The sequence below is a fragment of the Opisthocomus hoazin genome, chromosome 9, assembly GCF_030867145.1.
Source record: "Opisthocomus hoazin isolate bOpiHoa1 chromosome 9, bOpiHoa1.hap1, whole genome shotgun sequence".
NCBI lineage: Eukaryota > Metazoa > Chordata > Aves > Opisthocomiformes > Opisthocomidae > Opisthocomus > Opisthocomus hoazin.
The window spans coordinates 43,682,756-43,702,069 of NC_134422.1; the positions used below are offsets into that span (position 1 = coordinate 43,682,756).

The following is a 19,314-nucleotide window of genomic DNA, read 5'->3' on the forward strand; positions in this document are numbered from 1 at the left end:
TCAGCACTGACCTTCCTTGGTACCGCAGAACCCTTCCCGTTCAGCTGTGGCAACAGGAAACCTCTGTCGCCATATCCAAATTTTCAAACAAACGCAAAATCATTGCTCTAGTGATGAGGTACCAGACAAATCACACCTTGTCCATCAGCAGACCCCGAAGCGTGTTTGAAGTGACTCTAGGAAAGCTCTCGACCAACACAGCTCCACTTTGGTGGCTGCCCTGATTGTGATTTAAATTCATTAACCCAACAGCTTTGACAGGGTGAGGATCAGCTGGATTTACTATTTTGCGCTTTTATCAAAAACAGCTAAGACCCCCTCTCACTGAATTCCGGGCTCAAACTCCTGGTCCGTAAGCTCTGGTAGCACATCTCTATATCACCGATTTACTGCGGGGAGCACTGTGCTCAGTTCTGCTGCACAGCTCCAGGAGGCAACGGACTGGCGTTGAAGGATGTGTATGCATTTTAATCTAAGCAGGATTAAAAGATAAAGAGAAAGCCCATTAAGGCTGGCCCTGGCAGTAACTGTCACCCAGTGAGGTGTTAATCTCACTTCCCAGCAGAGGTCCCTGCCACGCTGTGCCGAGCCCCTCAACGAGCCGCCCGAGGAGCAGCGTTTCCCGGCGTTATTGAGCTGACAGGTACGTATTAAACAATAACCTTCACACGAACGGCAAACTGTACATTTTCCAGTTAAAGGTGCATGTTGTGCAATTAGCACACCACACACCAGGAACGGGGCAGCAACAGCACGCTCCCAAGCTAGCTCAGGAGAAGGGTGGTGTCTGGAAGGGGGCAATTTCTGTAGTGTTGCCCCCGCGAAAGGTTGAAAGTTTTGGCCACAGGGATAATTTCATCACCAGTGAGACCCTGCTTGCATTTTCAGCCTTTCCTCCTTAGGAGCAGCAGTGAGGCAAGCGCTGGCTCTTCCGCCGATTCTTTGGCCGAGGAGCCCTTAAGGGAAGGTGTCATGGGGGAAACACCATCAAGAGCGGGCGGTGACAGAGAGGTGAGGCCAAGCGCAGGCAGGCGGGGAGGGCAGAGCAGTAGTGGTGTGGGAAACGACGGGACTCTGCGCGAGAGAGGACTGACCAACAGGGACAGAGGAAGAAAGGCCGAGGAAATGAACGGTAAGCGTTGGCTGTAGGGCCTCAGCACGGGTCGAGATCCCCTCCTTCCCTTCAGCAGGAGGGTGCGTGGGGACAGCAGGCGGGTGGAGGTGACCGCTGCTGTGCTGCAAGCGGAACGTCAGATCGCGCTCACCTGAGGCGTGGAGCGGGGTCCGCCTGGTGACGTCGTCCTTTACCGTGACAGAAGCACCCTGGCTGATGAGAGCTTCCACGCACTCCGCATGGCCTCTAAATGCAGCCAGGTCCAAAGCGGTGCGTCCCTTCTCGTCCTTGATATCCAGATCTACCAGGGACTGGAGAAGGACCTCCAAGGCTTGATGATGACCATTATAGGCCTAGAAATACGAAACGTGTCACGTAACACAACTCTTGTCTTTCAAAGGCTGCCACATAAACCTCGAATAAAACCCATCAATGTCCCAGACCCCTACACGCAGTAGAAATGACAGTTGTCTTGATTCCTTAGGACTCCTTCTTCAGCTTGAAAGGATTTTCCCAAATTACACTGTAGGTGAGAAACTAAAAAAATTCCAAATGTCTGGAGACAGAAATGCCGGTTGTTGATTTGCGATAACCTTCTGATACAACGCAAGGTGAGGAATGTCAGGCAATAATTTGCCAGTTCTGCACAGGTGAATCAACAACTCGTCTTCAAGACCCGCCTGGACAAGGTCCTGTGCAGCCTGCTGTAGGTGACCCTGCTTCGGCAGGAGGGTTGGACTAGATGACCCACAGAGGTCCCTTCCAACCCCTACTATTCTGTGATTCTGTGTCTTTCACACTGTGCAGTGTCTTTCAGGGAAATGTTCTCTTCACTAGTGCTGCTCAGAGGTTGCGTGGGTCATCACCTAACTGGGTGCTCAGCTCAACACATCTGCTGGTCTCCAGCGAAAGGAGAGCCATTCTCAAGCCAGATTGTTGTGGAAATACAAACACAAACTTGACGTGCTGTTTATAGCTGATGCTTCACGGAGTATCCCTGCCCGTAGGATGATTTGGTAGAACAACTGCAACGGACAAGTAGATGCACTTCCAGACCTACAGCCAAATTTGGGCCAAGAGCACAAACCCGGTGACACTGCAAAAACCCAGCGGATAGCCCCACAAACTGGAAACGCTTCCTTCAGCTTCAGAGGTAGGGCCTGCCCTCCTCTCCTTGCTGTCAGACTCACAGAGAACATCCTTTTTGTTTATACATGAACGTATAATTAGTTTTACCAGAGCTGAAGCAATTAATGAAAACAGGAGACAAGTGCCAACATAAGGAAGCAAAGAGCCGCTGAATCTCAGGGTTAAGGAGCGGCGGCAGCAGCTTGCTCCTACTGACCGGTGTCAAACGTTCAAAAGAACCCCAGGGACAAGCAGTCGCTTCCCTGCTAGACAATTACTTATGGAAAGCAAAGGCAAAAGCAGAGAAAGGAAACCAAAGGGAGGTTAGGGCACAGGGAACCCGTATCTCGGGAAATACTCTGACACCAGCATCAGCTTTTCCTCTTCTTGACAATTTTACTTAGAAAACAATAAGCAGCAGCCTGATCTTCTACACAGCAGGAGGTATCTGCCTTGAAGGTGCCGTGCAGACTGCATGGTGCATTGCTTTCTTGAAATGATCATGAAGTTACGAGGCCCCACACCCTTCCCACACCTCGCTGTGTACTAGGCAGTTGTTTGTCCATGTCCAGGACAGCATCAGATCAGGATTCCATGATCAAAGCCATAGGCTCAAGCTCCAGCCCCACATTTATAAAGCAGCGGTAAATAGAAGTTGTGACTTCCTATTTAATTTCACTTCAGTGTCTGTGTCTTCTTACCTGAGTGTTAGAGTCAATAAGAACCAAGAGCTTCAACTGCCAAAAACGTAATTGATGATTCCAGCCCAGAACCTGGTGTTGTTAGGTCTAGGCTTACATCCCTCCCCAGCTTTTTCAAAACAAGCCTATGATTAAACCTGCTTCAGAGACAGAGATTGAGGAATTATTCTAGGAGATAATGATCAAACACTTCACACATCTCATACTTACAGCTAAATGCAAAGGACTTTTCGTTGCTGCAGAATCAGATTCCTCAAACATATTGTTCGTTTTTTCCAGAAGCTGGGGGACAAAAAAAAACAAAAAGACAGTCTTAAAACATCTTTGCATGAGACAGGAGGAGCTCTCATGGACTATAAATCAGCAGGCAAAGATATATTGTGTCCTCAGATGTCTGCACTGAGTGTTGAAGGACTGTGAGGAACAAATACTTCACAACTTTTCTGTAAAGCCTTTTGAAGTTTTCCCCCACAGAGTAAAGTTATAAAACCAGTTTAAAAGCTTGTCAGGGACGTCCTCACCCTGATATTTGTTCCCCTGAAATCACAGGGCCGGCTGGGTGAGAAAGGAGCCCTCGAAAGGCAGGACTTGTGGAGTGGAGCCCTCAGTAAGTTCACATGGGATAAAGCGTGGTTTCACAGGTGATGTATATGCCAGCCGTGTCTGATACAGTGTTTTGGATAATTCTGACCCATAATTAAGGCTGGGAATAATTATAACTGAGCTGTGAGTCATTCGCAGTGATTTTTATAATCTCTCAAAGTAGAACCTGCTCCTACAAAGGCAGTCTTCCGAAATGCAACACGTCCTGGAACTCTTACAAACACCGAATACCGTGCATCGCACTTTCATAGGATCCTCTGCATCTCCGGGGGTCCCAGAGCATTGTACAGCTTAGCAAGGAGGGCATTTCTGCCCGCCTGGGAGGGGGAGCTGGGGATTAGCACCACCCCCCAACAGCACGTGAGCCCGGGCAACCCGGCCAGCTGAGGCTGCAAAGGAAATCTCGCGCAGTATTGACAACGATATTGAGGATTGAACATTGGTTGAGTAGCACTGCTCAAGTGCACGGCCTTTTACTTCACAGCTACCCAAAGAATTTGTCTCCAAATACCTTTGTGACTGGAAATTAGAGTTTTACAGAAAATTAGTAGCAGGAGATTGTAAAAGGGAAAGAAAAGCATGACAGGTAACTGCAATAGGCTTGTAACGTTTCTAAGCTTACAATTCAGTTTTGCACACACTGTTTCTGAGGGGTTTTTTGGACAGAGTAAGGAATGAACTAAAAGACTGCAAGAGAAAAAGAGTAAAGGAAGTTTTTGTGACAGTCTGCACAATTCTAGGGTATGACAACATGGCACACTCTCCACAGAGGCCAGTGAGAGCCTACGGTAGGCACAGAATTTACCTGCCTGCACTGCAAGATGATGGCATGTCCTAGACGCTGAGGTATGCCCAAACTCGGGGTGTAACAAATCAGTCTTTAATAGACCTACATCAAGGACGAGTTTATCCAAAAATCAAACTGGGATACAAGCTAGCATTAATAATGCACAGGGTGTCACAAATCTCTCATGACAAGGACACTAATCTGAATCCTAGGGAAAAGCTAGAAAATCAAGCAGTAACTTTGTTTGTCAGTTTTGTGCCTAGCGAAATGTCAGGACTGGGGAAGAAGCCTGTGCTGATGCAAACACCGCTCATAAGCAAGCGGGTGTGTGTATTAACAGGTAATACGGATTTTAACGCATCCCTGCAGCTACGGGGAAAAAAAAAAATCCAGTCCCAGACCAGTTTTTCAGTGGGTTTGGGGCAGGGTTAGGAAACGCATTTGGTCTTACCGTGTGGAGCCACCTCCAGTCTGAAATATTGTTCGTCTCTCACACAGGATAGCTACGCACGGGATGGAGCAGTAGCCAGCTCTGAATACATGAATACACGCTGAATTTCTCTAGGGAGCAAACAAACTAAAAAAAAAACCCTGAACAAACCCAAGCACTAAGCCTGTTCCTCTGCCTGCCTAATACTGGCCGTTACTCTGAGTCCATAATGCCAGCAGAGCAGACTACTTTAATCACTTTTAATTACATTTATCATCATCTGTTGAAATTCCAGGATCAAAATCCTAACACAGCAATACTTCCCTTACCCTGTCAGGAGGCTCCAAAAGTCTCCCGGAACAAGGCTGATAACTGCCTGTTGAGTAGACCAAAAAAACTGCACAGAAAATTGACAAAATTCAGGCCCTGAAAGAACAAATTGTGGGATTGCAGAGCCCCTGACAAAAGGCATCTCTACGGCTTAGAGCTAAAGCAGCTTAGGCTGCTGCGGACTAGGCTTAAGGAGCTTATTACTCGTAGGGCTGAATGTCTGCATCACAAAGCCGAGCGTAAACAAGAGTTGACGGTAAACCTGGTAGCTCCAGATCCACAGCCGGACAGTGCAAGAAGAGAAATTCCAAAGGAGAGCAAGAAGAGGAAGGGTAAAGACACCGCACCAATAGTTTTTTCGTATGCCTTGTCAAGCACCACTTTGTAATGATTAAAACTAAGGCCTCTGAAGGATAAACATCACGCTCAAAGAGACAGAAAGCACCAGGTCCAGGTTACCAAGCAAATTCTCCAGTTTCACCAGCGTTTCTATGGTGCTAAGAATGCATTTATAGTAAATTACATATACTTGTTGTAAAACACATAGAAGAGTGTGGCCTTGGGGGGCTCTAGCTCCATAATGCTTCCAGCTCAGAGTATCCTTGTCAGAAGCCACCCACAGTTGCATCTGTTTTTTAAAAAAGGTGAATTTATAGCTGGGAACCATTTGCCCTGACAGCCGTGGAAGCGTGAGCCCACAGACCCGGCGGAGCAATCCAGGCGTGCCCGCTGTGCTGCGACACGGCAGAAACTTCAAGTGCTGTACCGACGGGTGCTATCTGAAATCCGAAAAGCCACCCGAGCGCGTGACCCGGCAGAAGCCCCCTGCACAGACCCCCCTGGGCACAGCCATTTCGGTGTGCTGCTGCTGGTTACGGCAGAGGCCCGAGCCGCCCGCCACTGGAGTGAAGGCCACTCTGCTTTGAGAGTCACACTGTTTTCGTGAGCGAGGCAACCGCTACATCCCAACACGCGTACTTCCAGCACTGCTCATGACCTTCCTCAGTTTGCTGCTATTAATACTAATTTTAACATGGCAAAACAGTAGGTGACGTGTACAGTCTAGAAGTGGCCTTTACTCGGAAAGGTTATTAAGCAAACGGCGCTCAGAAATGTTCCCACGTGCCGAGAGCTGATCAAATGGCCACTGAGACAAAAGAAATAGTTGAACACAGCTCTACTGCAATAATTACACAGCAACGCAGCTGATCACTTACGAGGTCATTCAGAAGGAGCAAGTAGTAGCAATTTTTAGTGTCACTTTCAGAACTGGATAAAAATATATCAGCTAGGATGTCCCTTTGAATCTCATCGTTCCTGATAAATTGCAGTAGATAATTGGCTCTGCTGGAGGAAAACATACCAGCAGCAGCTGCTTTTCAATAAAGGCTTTGCCCACCAGTAGCAAGCACAGGGTCGAAGACTCTCGTCAGTTGTTCCTGATGAGATGGAGAAGAGCAATAGAATTAACCTCTGCACTACTTTACACCAGGGAAGCACATTTTTAAATCTCAGGATTATTCTTGATTGAATAATTCAAAGGTGAAGTTGCACAAACATCTCCGCAGGGGGGACAAGCAATCCTATAAGCTCCCTCTGTATTTGTAAATACAAATGATCAAATTATTTTAATTGGATCAGGTTATAACCAATACACATGCTTACTACAGTATCCGATACATTTTCCTAAAATCAGACTGATCGGTGTTTACATCAATTTCACTCTCGTGCATAGATTGTGGGCAAAGTCAAAATAACATAAGCAAGAAGAAGTTTGGCAAGAGCTTAGATAGACTGAGTCTGAAGCAATTTCCTGGTAGTTCCATGCAAGTCTCCCAGTACAAAGTTGAAATATCCAATATCCTACCAGAACGGTGACCACCATGCAAACAGGACGCTTACCTGGCACACAACAATGTTCATGCCTTTAAACATATCTACATCTCAAAACTGGAGCAGGGCTCCAGGCCGCTGGCTGCTCTCACGCGGGACACTAATCTTCTGTCGGAGCTCTTCCACTTCATAGCAAACCGTTTCGTATTAAGCCCTATGAGCACCACAGGCAGGGGGCTAGCCAGGAGACGCTCACCCAAGGAGTATTTACACAAAGCAGGCCAGCTCCAAAGGCGAGCGAGAGATCCCACCCAGGACCCACCAGCATCATGGGACGGTCACCTCCTGGGGCCCAGAACTCCAGTTCCTGTGGAACCTGCCACTTTCGCACTCGAATCACGTGTATCGTGTTTCTTTCTGGCCAGAAATTCTACCTCAGAGGTTCTGTAAAGCCTCATGCTTTGGTTTAAGAACCCTCTTACCCAGTGGAAGTTTTCCAAAATTTCATACACTTGTGTGAAAGGTATAGGAAAGCTTTTATTTAGAGAAATTATTATCCGTAAAAAATCTCCTCTTTAGCTAGAAAATTGGAGTGCTGGTGAAATACAGTGATAGCCAATTTTTAAAATGTGCATCAGTGGTGTTTTTGCTACTCTCCTCTCATTTGTGCCTCTGCTGTGAACCACACACAAGTGCTGTTTGAATTCAGACTCACTTGAAGACGCGTAACTCCTGTTTCTTCTCTGAACCGCCTTGCCATTGGCCACAGACTTCCAGAAAACAGACAAGTGTTGGTTCCATTTCATTACCCAACGCAAAGCTGCTTGAACATCCACAAAAGTGCCATGCCAGCCAGGTCCGTGCACCTGACTCGCAGCTCCGAAGCCTGACCGAGGAACAGCAACAGACTTTGCAGCAAGGCTTGAGCCTGCACGCAACAGCAGGGAGGAAACCCAAGGGAAGCGCAGGCAGCACGCCTGCAGTGCCCTGAAGGGCCTGGCATGCTAGGGCAGAGCTGTGATTCTTCTGCTTCAGGCTTTATCAGAGGGAACACAGGGATTTGCAAAATACTATCAGAAGTTCAAATAAAAATGAAAATACACAACACGCAGCCATTTTTCATTTACTCACTGTATCCAGTGGAGTTTTGCTTCCAATCTGGTTAAAAACATCAATTAGAGTAATTAAAGACATAAATATTCAGGTATAACGGTAATCTGCAAGTGCTTCTTGCTTTTGTGTTTTGTTCTTCCTGTCGCATACCCCGCACTGCAAGCGCAGCGTGCCCAGGCTCGCCGAGCGAGACCTGACCCTGCGTGCCCACGTCTGTGCACTGCCCAGCGACGGGCGAAACGCTCCGCGGGCAGCGGGGCTGCCACCGCTGCCAGACAGCGCCGGGAGCAGACGCCAGCTGCGTGGCTTCCTCCGGGAGGGGGGGAAAGAGGAAAATGGCGCTCGGCGAGAATGTTTAAGCTCAGTCTGCTCAACTGACAAGGTACAGATATGCAGGTACACAATGCACACACTGCGGGAGACTTTGCCTAACGAAGTCAGATTGCTTTGCAAGCCTACAAATACCAATAAATCAGGGATGGCTTCTTTTTGAAAGTATGCTCATGCAGGCAAACATCTTGCCTTGTGTAAATAAGCCTGGTTACACCCCCAAAGTCCCAGTGCCCCAGCTCTTTCTGAGCTGTACGCTCTAATGCACTGCCACATGCCGTCATCCAGTGCCATTTTCATGGGATTCAGTGATTAGAGTCAGGTGTTGTTCAGACATTTCCATGTAAACACCGCATACACAGACACACACTCACAGACAGGTTTTTACGGCCCCGGCAGAAGTCCATGACTCCTCTCCCAGCTGAAGGAAAACTGTCGCCTGCAGTTCTGCAATGGCCTTGTTACTCTCTGCCAGAAGACAGCAGGTACAAGTGCCTTGCTTCTCCATCTCAGGACAATAAAAATATAAACTAAAAAAAGACCAATCTGTGAGAGAGACAGAAAATAAACCTGAGAGACGCTAGGCAAACCCCCTATCCTACAGGGTACATGTTGCACTGCTGCTGACATCACAGCTTCAGTAACTGAATCAATCTACCACTATCTGGGGGATTCTGGGACTGACAGACACATTAGGCTTATTAAAGTTATTTTCAAGCACTAAGTTCCAAAGTCCTTTTCCTTTTTAGAGCCATTCAAGTTAGTTAATGCCTTTGTGCTTCTCCACTAATAAAGGAGCTTCCACATGGGCAAAGCTCTCCCAGACGTAGGTGCGAGTCATTCACCACCTGAAATGCTGTCGCCGCCGGTTTCCAACAAAATGCTCCCTTAAAAAAGAGCTGTTGGTCGTGGAGACGGACAGGCATTCACGAAGGAGAAGACCCTGAACCTATCCCCCTGTTAGGAGAAGGTGCAGGGGGCTGCTGCTGGACAAGCATCCCAGCCAGATCCCCACGTGGCAGAAGGCTTCTTACCACCCATCCCAACCACTCTTGTGGTTCATTTGTCACTAATTACCACTGTCCTGCTCTCAGGCGGCTGAATGAACAAATTCTCCTTGATAAGAGACATATATAATTAGTAGCAGCAACATCAAAGATTTATAGGGTCTGTGATTTCAATTTCTCTGTCGCTTAAAGAGCCAAGTGTTTGAAGGCACGGCTTAACTATTTTCCAGGGTAGCAGCAGGTCTGATAAAAGGCGATTTCCATCTCTTCGAACCCAGCCTCTCCTTTCACGGCACGGCCACGATGGCCTTCTGCAGCAAGGCACCTCACCCTGCCCCTTCTCCCTGGCACACACGGCTCTGCGATCACCGCGCTGCAGTCAGACTGAGGGCTTCCTTTTCTTTTGGACACAGTTTTCGGTTAAACCACGCCCCCCTCCCACCCCCAAACGAATCAGCCCCTGTGCCCATTCAATTTCTGTTAGCTGCAGAGTGGATTTCATTTGTTGAGGGAGTAAAGAGAAGAGCAGATTAAAAGATAAAATAACCATCAGTTCTTACAGTCAGAGAAGAGATTTCCCTGCAGGAGACAGGCGTTTAATTCTGTTTGCCCTAGCACTGCACAGAAACCTATTTTTACCAGCACAAAGTGCGTGACTGGCTCTCCAGACAGAATTTGAATGTGAGATGACACTTTACATTTCACTTTTTTCACACCAATAAGGATTTTGTGAGAAGAGGTCATTTTGATGACAAAACCCACCGCAATTTTCTTTTTTTCAAAGCAGTTTGGTGACGTGATCAGCTCTACAATACCAGCTAGCGATCGTGACCGATACCCCCGACTACCATACACCGGAGAAGTCAGCCCCAAGCCACAAAAAAGCCAGGTTATTTTTAGAAGCAGGGAGGCAGATGGGAGTCTTAGCTGCTTGCAAGCACCCATGCCCACCATTCAGCCTATATGAACGGCTCCTTACAGACGGAGGACGAACTCCAGAACCTGCTTCCACCCATCTCCTTTTAGCAACGTCACATCATTCACTGCAGGGCGACTACCCCACTACTGTCCCAGACAAGGTAGGGGTCCTCCAGGAAACAAGCTGCTGTCGTTCAGCTCTCTGGTTGAATGCACAAATTTCATTTGTTTGGGTCAAAGGATATGACCTTTTCACTCTTAATCCTTATTTCTCCTAATAGCTCTCCTCTCCCCACAAAGAAATTTAGCTTAATTCCGGCCAAGGCATTGGGCTCACAGTAAACACAAAAGTCAAAAAAAGAAAATATGTTTTCATAGATAAAGATGGTGGTTCATGGCTCATGATGAAGCCCTTGTCGCAGGGCGACCACGGAGAGCACAACCGCCTGTGACCGAGCCACCAGTCAGCCTCACAAGACAGCGAGGCTCCTTTCCATCTGCGCCGAGGAGTTCTTACTGCAGCTTTTACACACAGCCTCCAAACAGCCGTAGATAGCCATAACTCTGTCAAAAACAGTTTGATTGCAGTACAAGACAGTGATGTCTGTAGAGGATGCTACTTTATCAGATGGAGCACACGAATCAACAACTCTCTTAACGCCTGGGAGTCCCATGTTGGAAGAAGTCAATAAACCTAGGCAGAAGGATTATTGCCATTTCAAGCCCACGGCACAATTACCTTTCAGTTACTCAAGACTTTGGTCCTAACCCTTTTGCCATCCTGGATCCAAGCAATGCAAAAAAAAAAAAATCAGTGTAAAGGTGGTGCTGCATCAGTTTATTAGTCATTGTTATCAAATATAAAGTTATTAAACTCAGGACGTGGTAACTCACTAGGGCTAAGGGCCAACTGCTTACATGAACAAACCAGAATCACCTTCTTCTGACAGTGGGTGCAACGACGACGAGTCCTGGTCCTGCTGTTGATCGAGCACAAATGTTTTCTGGTATATTTAGCTTTTGTATCCCTGAGAGAAAATGAGCTGTCTCTCAACCTCTGAGCACCAATGGCAAAATCCTGGTCCCACAAAGCTCTCTGGCAGACACCCTAGCAGACAATAGTGGCCTTTTTCATGCAAAAGGCTAAAATTCATAGCAGTCCTCTTTCACCAGTGTACGCAGAACAGCTGTGTGACTGTAACTCTGCAAGTGATACTTGACCTCGGGTTTCTATACGGCAGCTATAGTCATAAATAAGGGAAGACTGACATGGAAAAACATCGAATTTCTCTGTTCAAATATAGGACACGTGCTGCACAGCTGCCTCTAGCCCACAGGTTGCATTTCACCCTCCAGTATTGAAAGAAAACCCGGCACCTCTGCAATGCCCTGCATTCCCAGCTCTTCCGTGTGTTCGGCCAGCCGAAGCAACGCCGGGGCTCGGTAGCAGGTCACTGTCTGCAGCTGGGGTGTTGCCAGAAAACGTGCACAGCAACCAGCAGAAGGAAAGAGAGGGGCCTGCTCCGCGCCTCACGGCACCCAGGAACTGTGAGGTGCAGGCTGGCGGAGCATTCCCCGGCGAAGGTGCTGTTGCAGAGATCTCTGCTCACGCAAGAATCTGGTGACAAGACAGGGGTAAGGCTGCGGTACGCATTGCTGCAGCCATACAAGCACAGGCTTGTACGCAGCTCAGAGCAGGCTGCTGTCTGCACCCTACAAACACCAAGAGCACCTGCTTTCATTCCATATGGTCCTCAGCAGAGGACCCCCCAGCCCCATGGGCAGAGACACAAGAGATCAGCTCTGGAAAAGGCCCTAAACAAGGAAAGGCTGAACTCACTGCCACACGCAACAAAGGAGCAGTGATCTTTTAAGTGTCCTAAATACACGTGCTTCCTTCTTAACATCCCACCTGAGATCCTGACCCAGGGCTGCCCTGGCGTAATTCTAGGTCAAGGTTTCCTAGCTGTTGTAGCCCAGCTGCAGTATTTCTCCTGCAACAGCAGTAACTGGCAGTGCTGGTAAGCGTGGTGTGAAAGCAGCGTGTGCTGTGCAAAGCTCCTTTTCAATGATTAAGTACTTTGACTCTTCAACAAAGAAAAAAAGAACCAAACAACATAAAACACTAAACAGCACGTAGTGTTCTTACCAAAGCATGAATATCTATTCAATTTTCTATTAGAGCTTTTTTTTTTTTAAAGCAATTAAAGCCTATTTAAATGTGACACAATAATTTTGGATCACCCTGTGTATCAAGCCGTTCCGTTCACACCACCTTCATGACACTTATTTTTACAAGTCACAAACTTCTATAAATCCATACTATACATCTCCCAAACCCAATTTTTGGCTAAAAATTTTTGGCTTCTTATGAGATGTAATTTCTAATCATTCAGGTCTAAAATATTAAAAAAAAACCACCACCGACAACAAAAAACCCCAGTTACATGGCATACAAGGTTAATCTCGATTACGGTAACTTTATCAGTGCTGCTATTGTTTCATCAGGGCAAAAGGCACTGCAGGTATGCAGCTGACAAAAGCTATTTACTCTCGCAGCGTGCCAGGCAGACAACGTGCCGGCCGCAGCAGGCACACGCACTGGCAATATTTTGATCACAGTTGAAAATAATTTGAGCACACATAAACTCCACCCAGAGGCAACACTGAAGCACCAGCTTGTTGAACAAGGAGGCGGTTATCAAGATTAACGTGTTTTTAAGATACATCTGATTGCATGTATTTGAGCTCGCTGCACTGTATCGCCGTTTCTCAGAGACTTGTGACCATCTGTAGCCGTCAGGGGAGTTCATCGTCCTGGCATACAGACACGTACACCCACCGGCAGGCAAGACACTGCCTGAGCACTCACCAGCTCCAAGCACTGCCGGTGCCCATATGCAGCAGCGTAATGCACAGTGTTGTACCCCTCTTTGTCTTGGATGGACGGGTTGGCATCGTTCTGTAGAAGGAACTCGAGACACCTGTGGAAAAATCACTCGTTTAAATGAGAGCTCACAACATTTAACAGGATCATCCCTGGCTGCAACTGGGAGCGGCCTTGGAAATGGGCAGTTGATCCTGTATTTCCGGCAGCACCTCAAATCACTTCCAAGTTTCCCTCTTCACCAATAGCTCCCTGCATTCACCATTTTTTAAAACAGAAAATCCCCACTCATCTTTGACGATCTTCAGAAAAAACAATCTTCAACCCAACCTTTGTGGCTACTCTAGATCACAAAATTATTTTCTGTCCTGAAGCCTGAAAGAAAACTGCACGGCTCTGTACCATGACATAAACAGCCTAGATTTGCTACTACTGTACATAAAAACTCGTAGATCAAACCATTTGCCTCCAAACATGCACTACAGCAAGCTGAAAAAAGAAGACTTAATGGAGTCAATTTCCTGGCAGGTACATACATAAATATGTTTTCTTCTTTGTTGGCTTTTTTTTAAAAAATGGTGTGTTTTTCAAAGGATCCCTTATGCTCTTTATAGCTCCTGCCACTTTTGCTTATACCATCAAGAAATCATCATTTTTTTACCAGTACTTTCCTCCATAGCTTGTAATTTGTAGTGAATGCAAGGGTGTCACCTGAAAAAGGCGATTTTTAAAACAAAAATATCCTCAAGCAGCTAGGTGAAAATATCAGTTGGAGTGAATACATTGAGGAAGCCATTGGCTACTTCTTTTTTGCAACATACATACGCAGTGCAAAGCATTAAAGTAAGTCAGTGCATGATACTAAAGAATTATTAAATGACTGAAGCAGTACATTTTCAATTAAGAAACAGCAACAAGCACAGAAACAGAAATGTTAGGGAACACGTGCACAGAGAAGAGCGTAGAGCTTGCTTTCTTTAGGTGAGCCCTCATTAAAGCCAAGCGTTGTGTTTAGCAGAGCAATGAACGAGCGGAAGCAGAGTGTAAACTGCAGCCCAAAGCAGTGGCATTCTCCAGAACTGGAGTCTAACTGCTTTATTGACTTACAATGCAGCTTCTTTTTCCTTCATCTCACTGGCTCTTTCAAGTTCTTCAGCATTTTCATTGGAGTTACCTAAAATATTCTTTCTTCTTAGCACAGAGGACAGAAAAATGCAACTTATTTTCAAAATACTGTACCAGTGATTTTGATGCAGTCTGCCACCCATCCCCAATCTCTTCCAGCCAATGATGAGAATTATACGGGTTAAATGAGTGTACTGCATGGGTCTGCAGCTAATAAGTTTTGCAAACTATGGAGACAACTACAACATGTCCCGCAAGTCAATGCCAGAAAAAAAACTCCAGAAAATTCTGGTTTCTAGCAGAGACAGTTTGGTCATTGCTTTCTAGAATCCTTCCATTTCTCCCACACTGACGTTTTGCATTTTGTTTCCTTTGCAGAGAGGAACTCGGGATTACCTCCGCTTGCTTCTTCCTACGGTAACCTGCTAGTTCTTCTCTAGCATTTAGGATGTAGAGAAGCTTGAATCACTGATACAAAATCGGTCTATCCTGAACCTGCATCAGCTGTGTTGCTGACTCTCCTTGCTTTCTGTGAAATATCTGGGCAATGCTATGTGGACCTCTTGGTCAGACTCTTTCAGTTCTTCAAAGAGCTCGACATGTCTTCATAACCCTGCACACCCGGATCAGGACTGGCACCTCTGCTTCCCAGCTGGCTGGATGGCAGACAGAAGAATACGATTTGTGATCTTACAGTCATGAGCTTGTGACTATGATCTTTCTCGGCCTCCAAGGCTAACACAGAATATGTTTACTAACTTAGTAGCTTGAAAGGTTTGTGGAAGGACAGTCTGACAATTCCAGTCCCAATATAACAGGCAAATCCCCAGACTGGATTCTGCACAATGCAGAACAGTAGATTCTTTCTTTAATATGCAATTTCCCATCTATAATATCAAGATTTGACATTCTTCCTGTGGGTGCTAGCAATAATGGATTGTTCTACAAACCTAGGGTCTGTCTGACGTCCACTGACTCAGAGAAAACTTCATTATTAATAAAATAATTCCCCTGAATATGAAGACTGTAAGCTCCTAGACAGTACTTGGGCTATGCTGAAGTCCTACCTGCATCTGCTTTCAGTTAACTACAAACCAGTGAGATCTCCAAAGAAGATTCCCTGAATAGAATAAGCAGTGATCTGGAGAAACACTGCATACTCAGAAACTGCAATCATCTATTTAATGAAAATGCTGTTGCCATTTCCATTGCAGGAAAGGGTACTTTCTGAAGACCACAAGCAACAACAATTACCAAAATAGCTGAAAGTGTAGAGCAACCTTGCTGCAACAAGACTTCTCCCTGCTAATTAACCGCCCACATCCAAAGTTAAATAATTATGAATATTCTTTGGACTGAGATCGCCTGACCTTGGGAGTTTTTTGCCATTCAGCAGGAAAAAAATACACTGACCTATAAAATCATGGACTGCAAATAGCATTTCATCTATGTAATAAGGCTTCTTCCAGAACATCTCAAACTGGAAAATTTAATGAGAAGACAGCATCATCACACCAGAACCAATTTAAGTTTGGACTATGAGGGCAAATAAAGCCCACATAATCCTGCCAATGTTCAGGGTGTGACTAAAGTAAGCCTTTTTTTTTTTTTAAATTAATGATGGAAGTAGATACACCCTTCAATTAAGCAACAGCTTGTTTAAATGCAGGAACTTCACTTGTGAAGAGCCAAAAGCTGAAAAACACACACGGAATCAAAAGCCTCAACACCCTAAGTAACAACTCCCTCTGGCAAGACAGAATTAGAAACAGCCAGTGGTGAAAGCCTTCCTACAAGCCTACTCTGAGTGTAGTGCCAAGCACAGACCTCTGAAGGTCCTGCTGCCTTCGTCCCAGCACTGTTCAGGCTTGAGGGTGATAGGGAAGACATTTTTGTATTAGTATTATCACAGCAAATGATGGAGAAGCTACCAAGGCTCTGGTATGGCATCCAAACCTCTGCCATAAAGTTCAACTGAAGTCTTCCTGCGGTGGCTTTGAGGTGGCATTCTGCTGGGAAAGAGCCAGATGTATTTTTACCAGACCTCACTATAGGAGAAACCAAGAAAACAGTTCCTCAGTGTCTAAAGGAATGAGACAGAGAAGCATGGGATGACCTAAAACAAATACAGGTTGCCAACAGTTTATAAGACAGAACTAACAGGATAATGGAGCCTGTTTTATACAGTCTGTTCTAAGGAAGAGATTGCCAAAATATGCAACTATCTGGGAGTTAGAAATTGCAGTCACTAACCACAGGATTTCTAAGTTTCGCAGCTGTTTTCCCCCTTTCTCACAAGAACAACACTGCATTCTGCCAAAGGATATTCCCCAGGCCTCTCTCTTTTTAGTCTCTGAAAAGCAACCTGGCTGGACAGGGTGAACTTTTTCATCAGCTCTGACAGTGTAGAGAGACTGATGGGTAGATCTACCCCATCTCTTCCAGAAAGCCTGTCAGGATGGCCAGATGTCTGTCTGTCTCTGCAGTCCATCTGGGAAGACCTCTCCTGCTGCTGTCTCTTGCCCCATCCCTTCCGATGGACTTGCAAAGCAGATGTGGAAAATTCTCTGAGCTTACTCTTGTGAGAAAACCACACAGAGGAAAACAGAAGACAAAACGTTTTGAAAATAGTTCAGTAGGACAGCGTGGCTGCAGAACTGTGTGCTACATCAAAGGTAAACCGTAGAGCTGAAACGCCACATCATCTGGGGATTTGGCTTCCAGTCAGAGCAACTCAGCGTGGAGTTATGCACACATCTGAGGGAAATTCCTCCGCTAGCGGAATCACTTTTTTGGCTCAAATGGCACAGCATCATGAAGAGAACAGAATGACACTGATTTAGCAAAATGCTTTAAACAAGGAACACAAAGAGGCTGTCTTACTTTCGGTCCATGTCCGAAGCAGCAGCATAGTGCAGAGGGGTGCGTCCCCAGTCGTCTGTTTCGTTAATATTGGCTCCTGTGGTCACCAGTGTCTCAATGCAGTGGAAATGACAATTTGCAGCTGCGTAGTGCAAAGGTGTCCTGGAACAGAAGTGACAAATTGTTACCTCATATTCCAATATGCAACACCAAGGACAATGAGAAGTGTTAATGGCTGGATTCCTACAGATTTCCAGCAGTCAATATCAACGCCTTATATTCCTGTGATGAAATGCAAAGTTATGCAAATTTAACAGAATATTGTGTTCATCGGAAGTTTCGGTGCTCCTACCAAGCCTAACTGGATAAAAATCCTCCACCTGCATCTTGCAAACAACCTGTTCCCAGCGAGAGCCTCTGCTGTTGCTCTGCGTACGCGCTACTTTCTCCCAGCTGGGAGGCAGAGCAAAGCAGGGTGTCCCTCGCAGCGCCTCGTTGAGCTGGCACAGCAACGCTCGCAGCAACACTTCTCAGGGGGAAAAGACCCTCACCAAACAGCAGCAACCCTCCCATTATAACCCAGCTGCTGCCTTGGGCACGCAAGCACAAGAATTTAGGCAGTAAGAGAAGCAATAAGGCAAAAAAATGAACCTGTGATATTTTTGAAACAGAGAACTGAAGAGGGTGGGATGGCTTTTACGTCTTTAATGCAGTCTGCACCTGTCTGTCTGGCACATGACTGTGGCAGCAAGAGTTCTGCAGGGAAGGCCAAACTCCTACTTTATTTTACTGTCATTTTCCATAGAACATACGATTTCCAGACTGAGGTGGTCTTTCTTCCTTGCCTGCTAGATTCTTTTTTCCTTTTTTAAATGAGCTTCATAATTTACCTACCTCCCACATTTGTCCTTCTTATTAAAATCTGCTCCACTGCTTTGCAAGAGTTTTATACATTCAACATTACTGGAAAGAGAAGTGAAAAAAACAAAGCATGAACAAAACAGAAGTTTACATCTGTGTTGCCCTCTGCCCCCAAAAAGGAAAAAGTTACTCTAACTATTTGTGTATTATTTGTTGTGCAAAATCAGGGTATGGTCAACTACAACATGAAATTCAACGAAACAGAAAGCAAAGCTTTAAAAAACTGTTCTGTTTTGTTCTAGGAAACCTCATGTCTCTTTTCTGCAGAAGAAAATAAAAATCAATTTTCCAAAGAGAGAACAGTAAATGTGATCTGAATCCAGTGTGTTTGGAGATTTTCAATGGGAGCTGTGCTCTAAAGCTTCCCACACTGAACTGGTATTTTAGAAGAGAACTTTAAAAGAAAGTTGTTGCTAGCTTATAAAATGCCAGTCTAATAACGAAGAGGTGACATTTAACGAAATCCACCCCCGTTCAGCAAAGCACTCAACAGTGAGCATTTTGCTCAAATCCTGTTCACTTAATGAGATTTAATCATAGGAGTTACTTTTAAGTTTATTCTCATAACATTTGTTGACTATTGATAGATTTAAGCACATCTATTAATCACAGTTGTTGAAAGCGATTGTCATATCAACATTGCATTTATATAAGTGGATGAGTTGGGCTCCATTGCTTTGTGTCTGTTGAAAGAATTCACCGCATCATAGCTGCTTCTTCATCATGTTTAAAGCCAGGTGATTTTTAATAGAAAATAAACCAGCTGAATTCTCACATCTTTTGTCATTCAAGCAAATAAATGTATGGCTCCAAGCCAGAAAATGATGTAAAGCAGCACAGCACTTTCCAAGACTCCTTGTCATTTATGGGGGCAATACATCATCTGTGTTCACAACCGGAGGAGCAGACCTTTGAAGTACGTTCTCTTCCTGGTACCCATGCAACTCCCATCAATGTAATGGGAGTAACAGGCATGTGTCAGGAAAAAAAATGAATGCCTTTTGTACAGCTCCAGGGACAAAAAAAGACTGGATGCAGTATGTTGCCGTATGTTCATCCCCACTCTAAATTGCTGTTGCATAAAATAGCTGTAGAACATTCACCACAACATACTAAAAATAAAAGCACTTGTTGGTGACGACAGTTGTAGTGATTTCCACCAGAAAAATATGGTTTAGTTTCATGAGCCACTTTTGCTTACTATGAAGCCTTTCCTTCTCTTTAG

General features: G+C 45.6%; 1 protein-coding gene across 10 annotated transcripts in view; it reads right to left on the bottom strand.

The window, feature by feature from the left end:
• The window catches only part of ANKRD44 (ankyrin repeat domain 44), a 132,940-nt gene that overhangs the window by 19,390 nt on the left and 94,236 nt on the right, over positions 1-19,314 (bottom strand). For 6 of the 10 annotated variants that reach the window (XM_075430817.1, XM_075430812.1, XM_075430815.1 and 3 more), the window contains exons 13-18: positions 18,063-18,131; positions 17,190-17,330; positions 14,289-14,372; positions 13,167-13,278; positions 3,154-3,225; positions 1,266-1,467 (exon numbers count right to left, since the gene is read on the bottom strand). In XM_075430817.1, coding sequence (XP_075286932.1) covers positions 1,266-1,467; positions 3,154-3,225; positions 13,167-13,278; positions 14,289-14,372; positions 17,190-17,330; positions 18,063-18,131 — 680 coding nt within the window. The remainder of the gene's footprint in view (positions 1-1,265; positions 1,468-3,153; positions 3,226-13,166; positions 13,279-14,288; positions 14,373-17,189; positions 17,331-18,062; positions 18,132-19,314) is intronic. The other 4 variants (XM_075430821.1, XM_009937814.2, XM_075430813.1 and 1 more) reach the window with 1 other exon arrangement.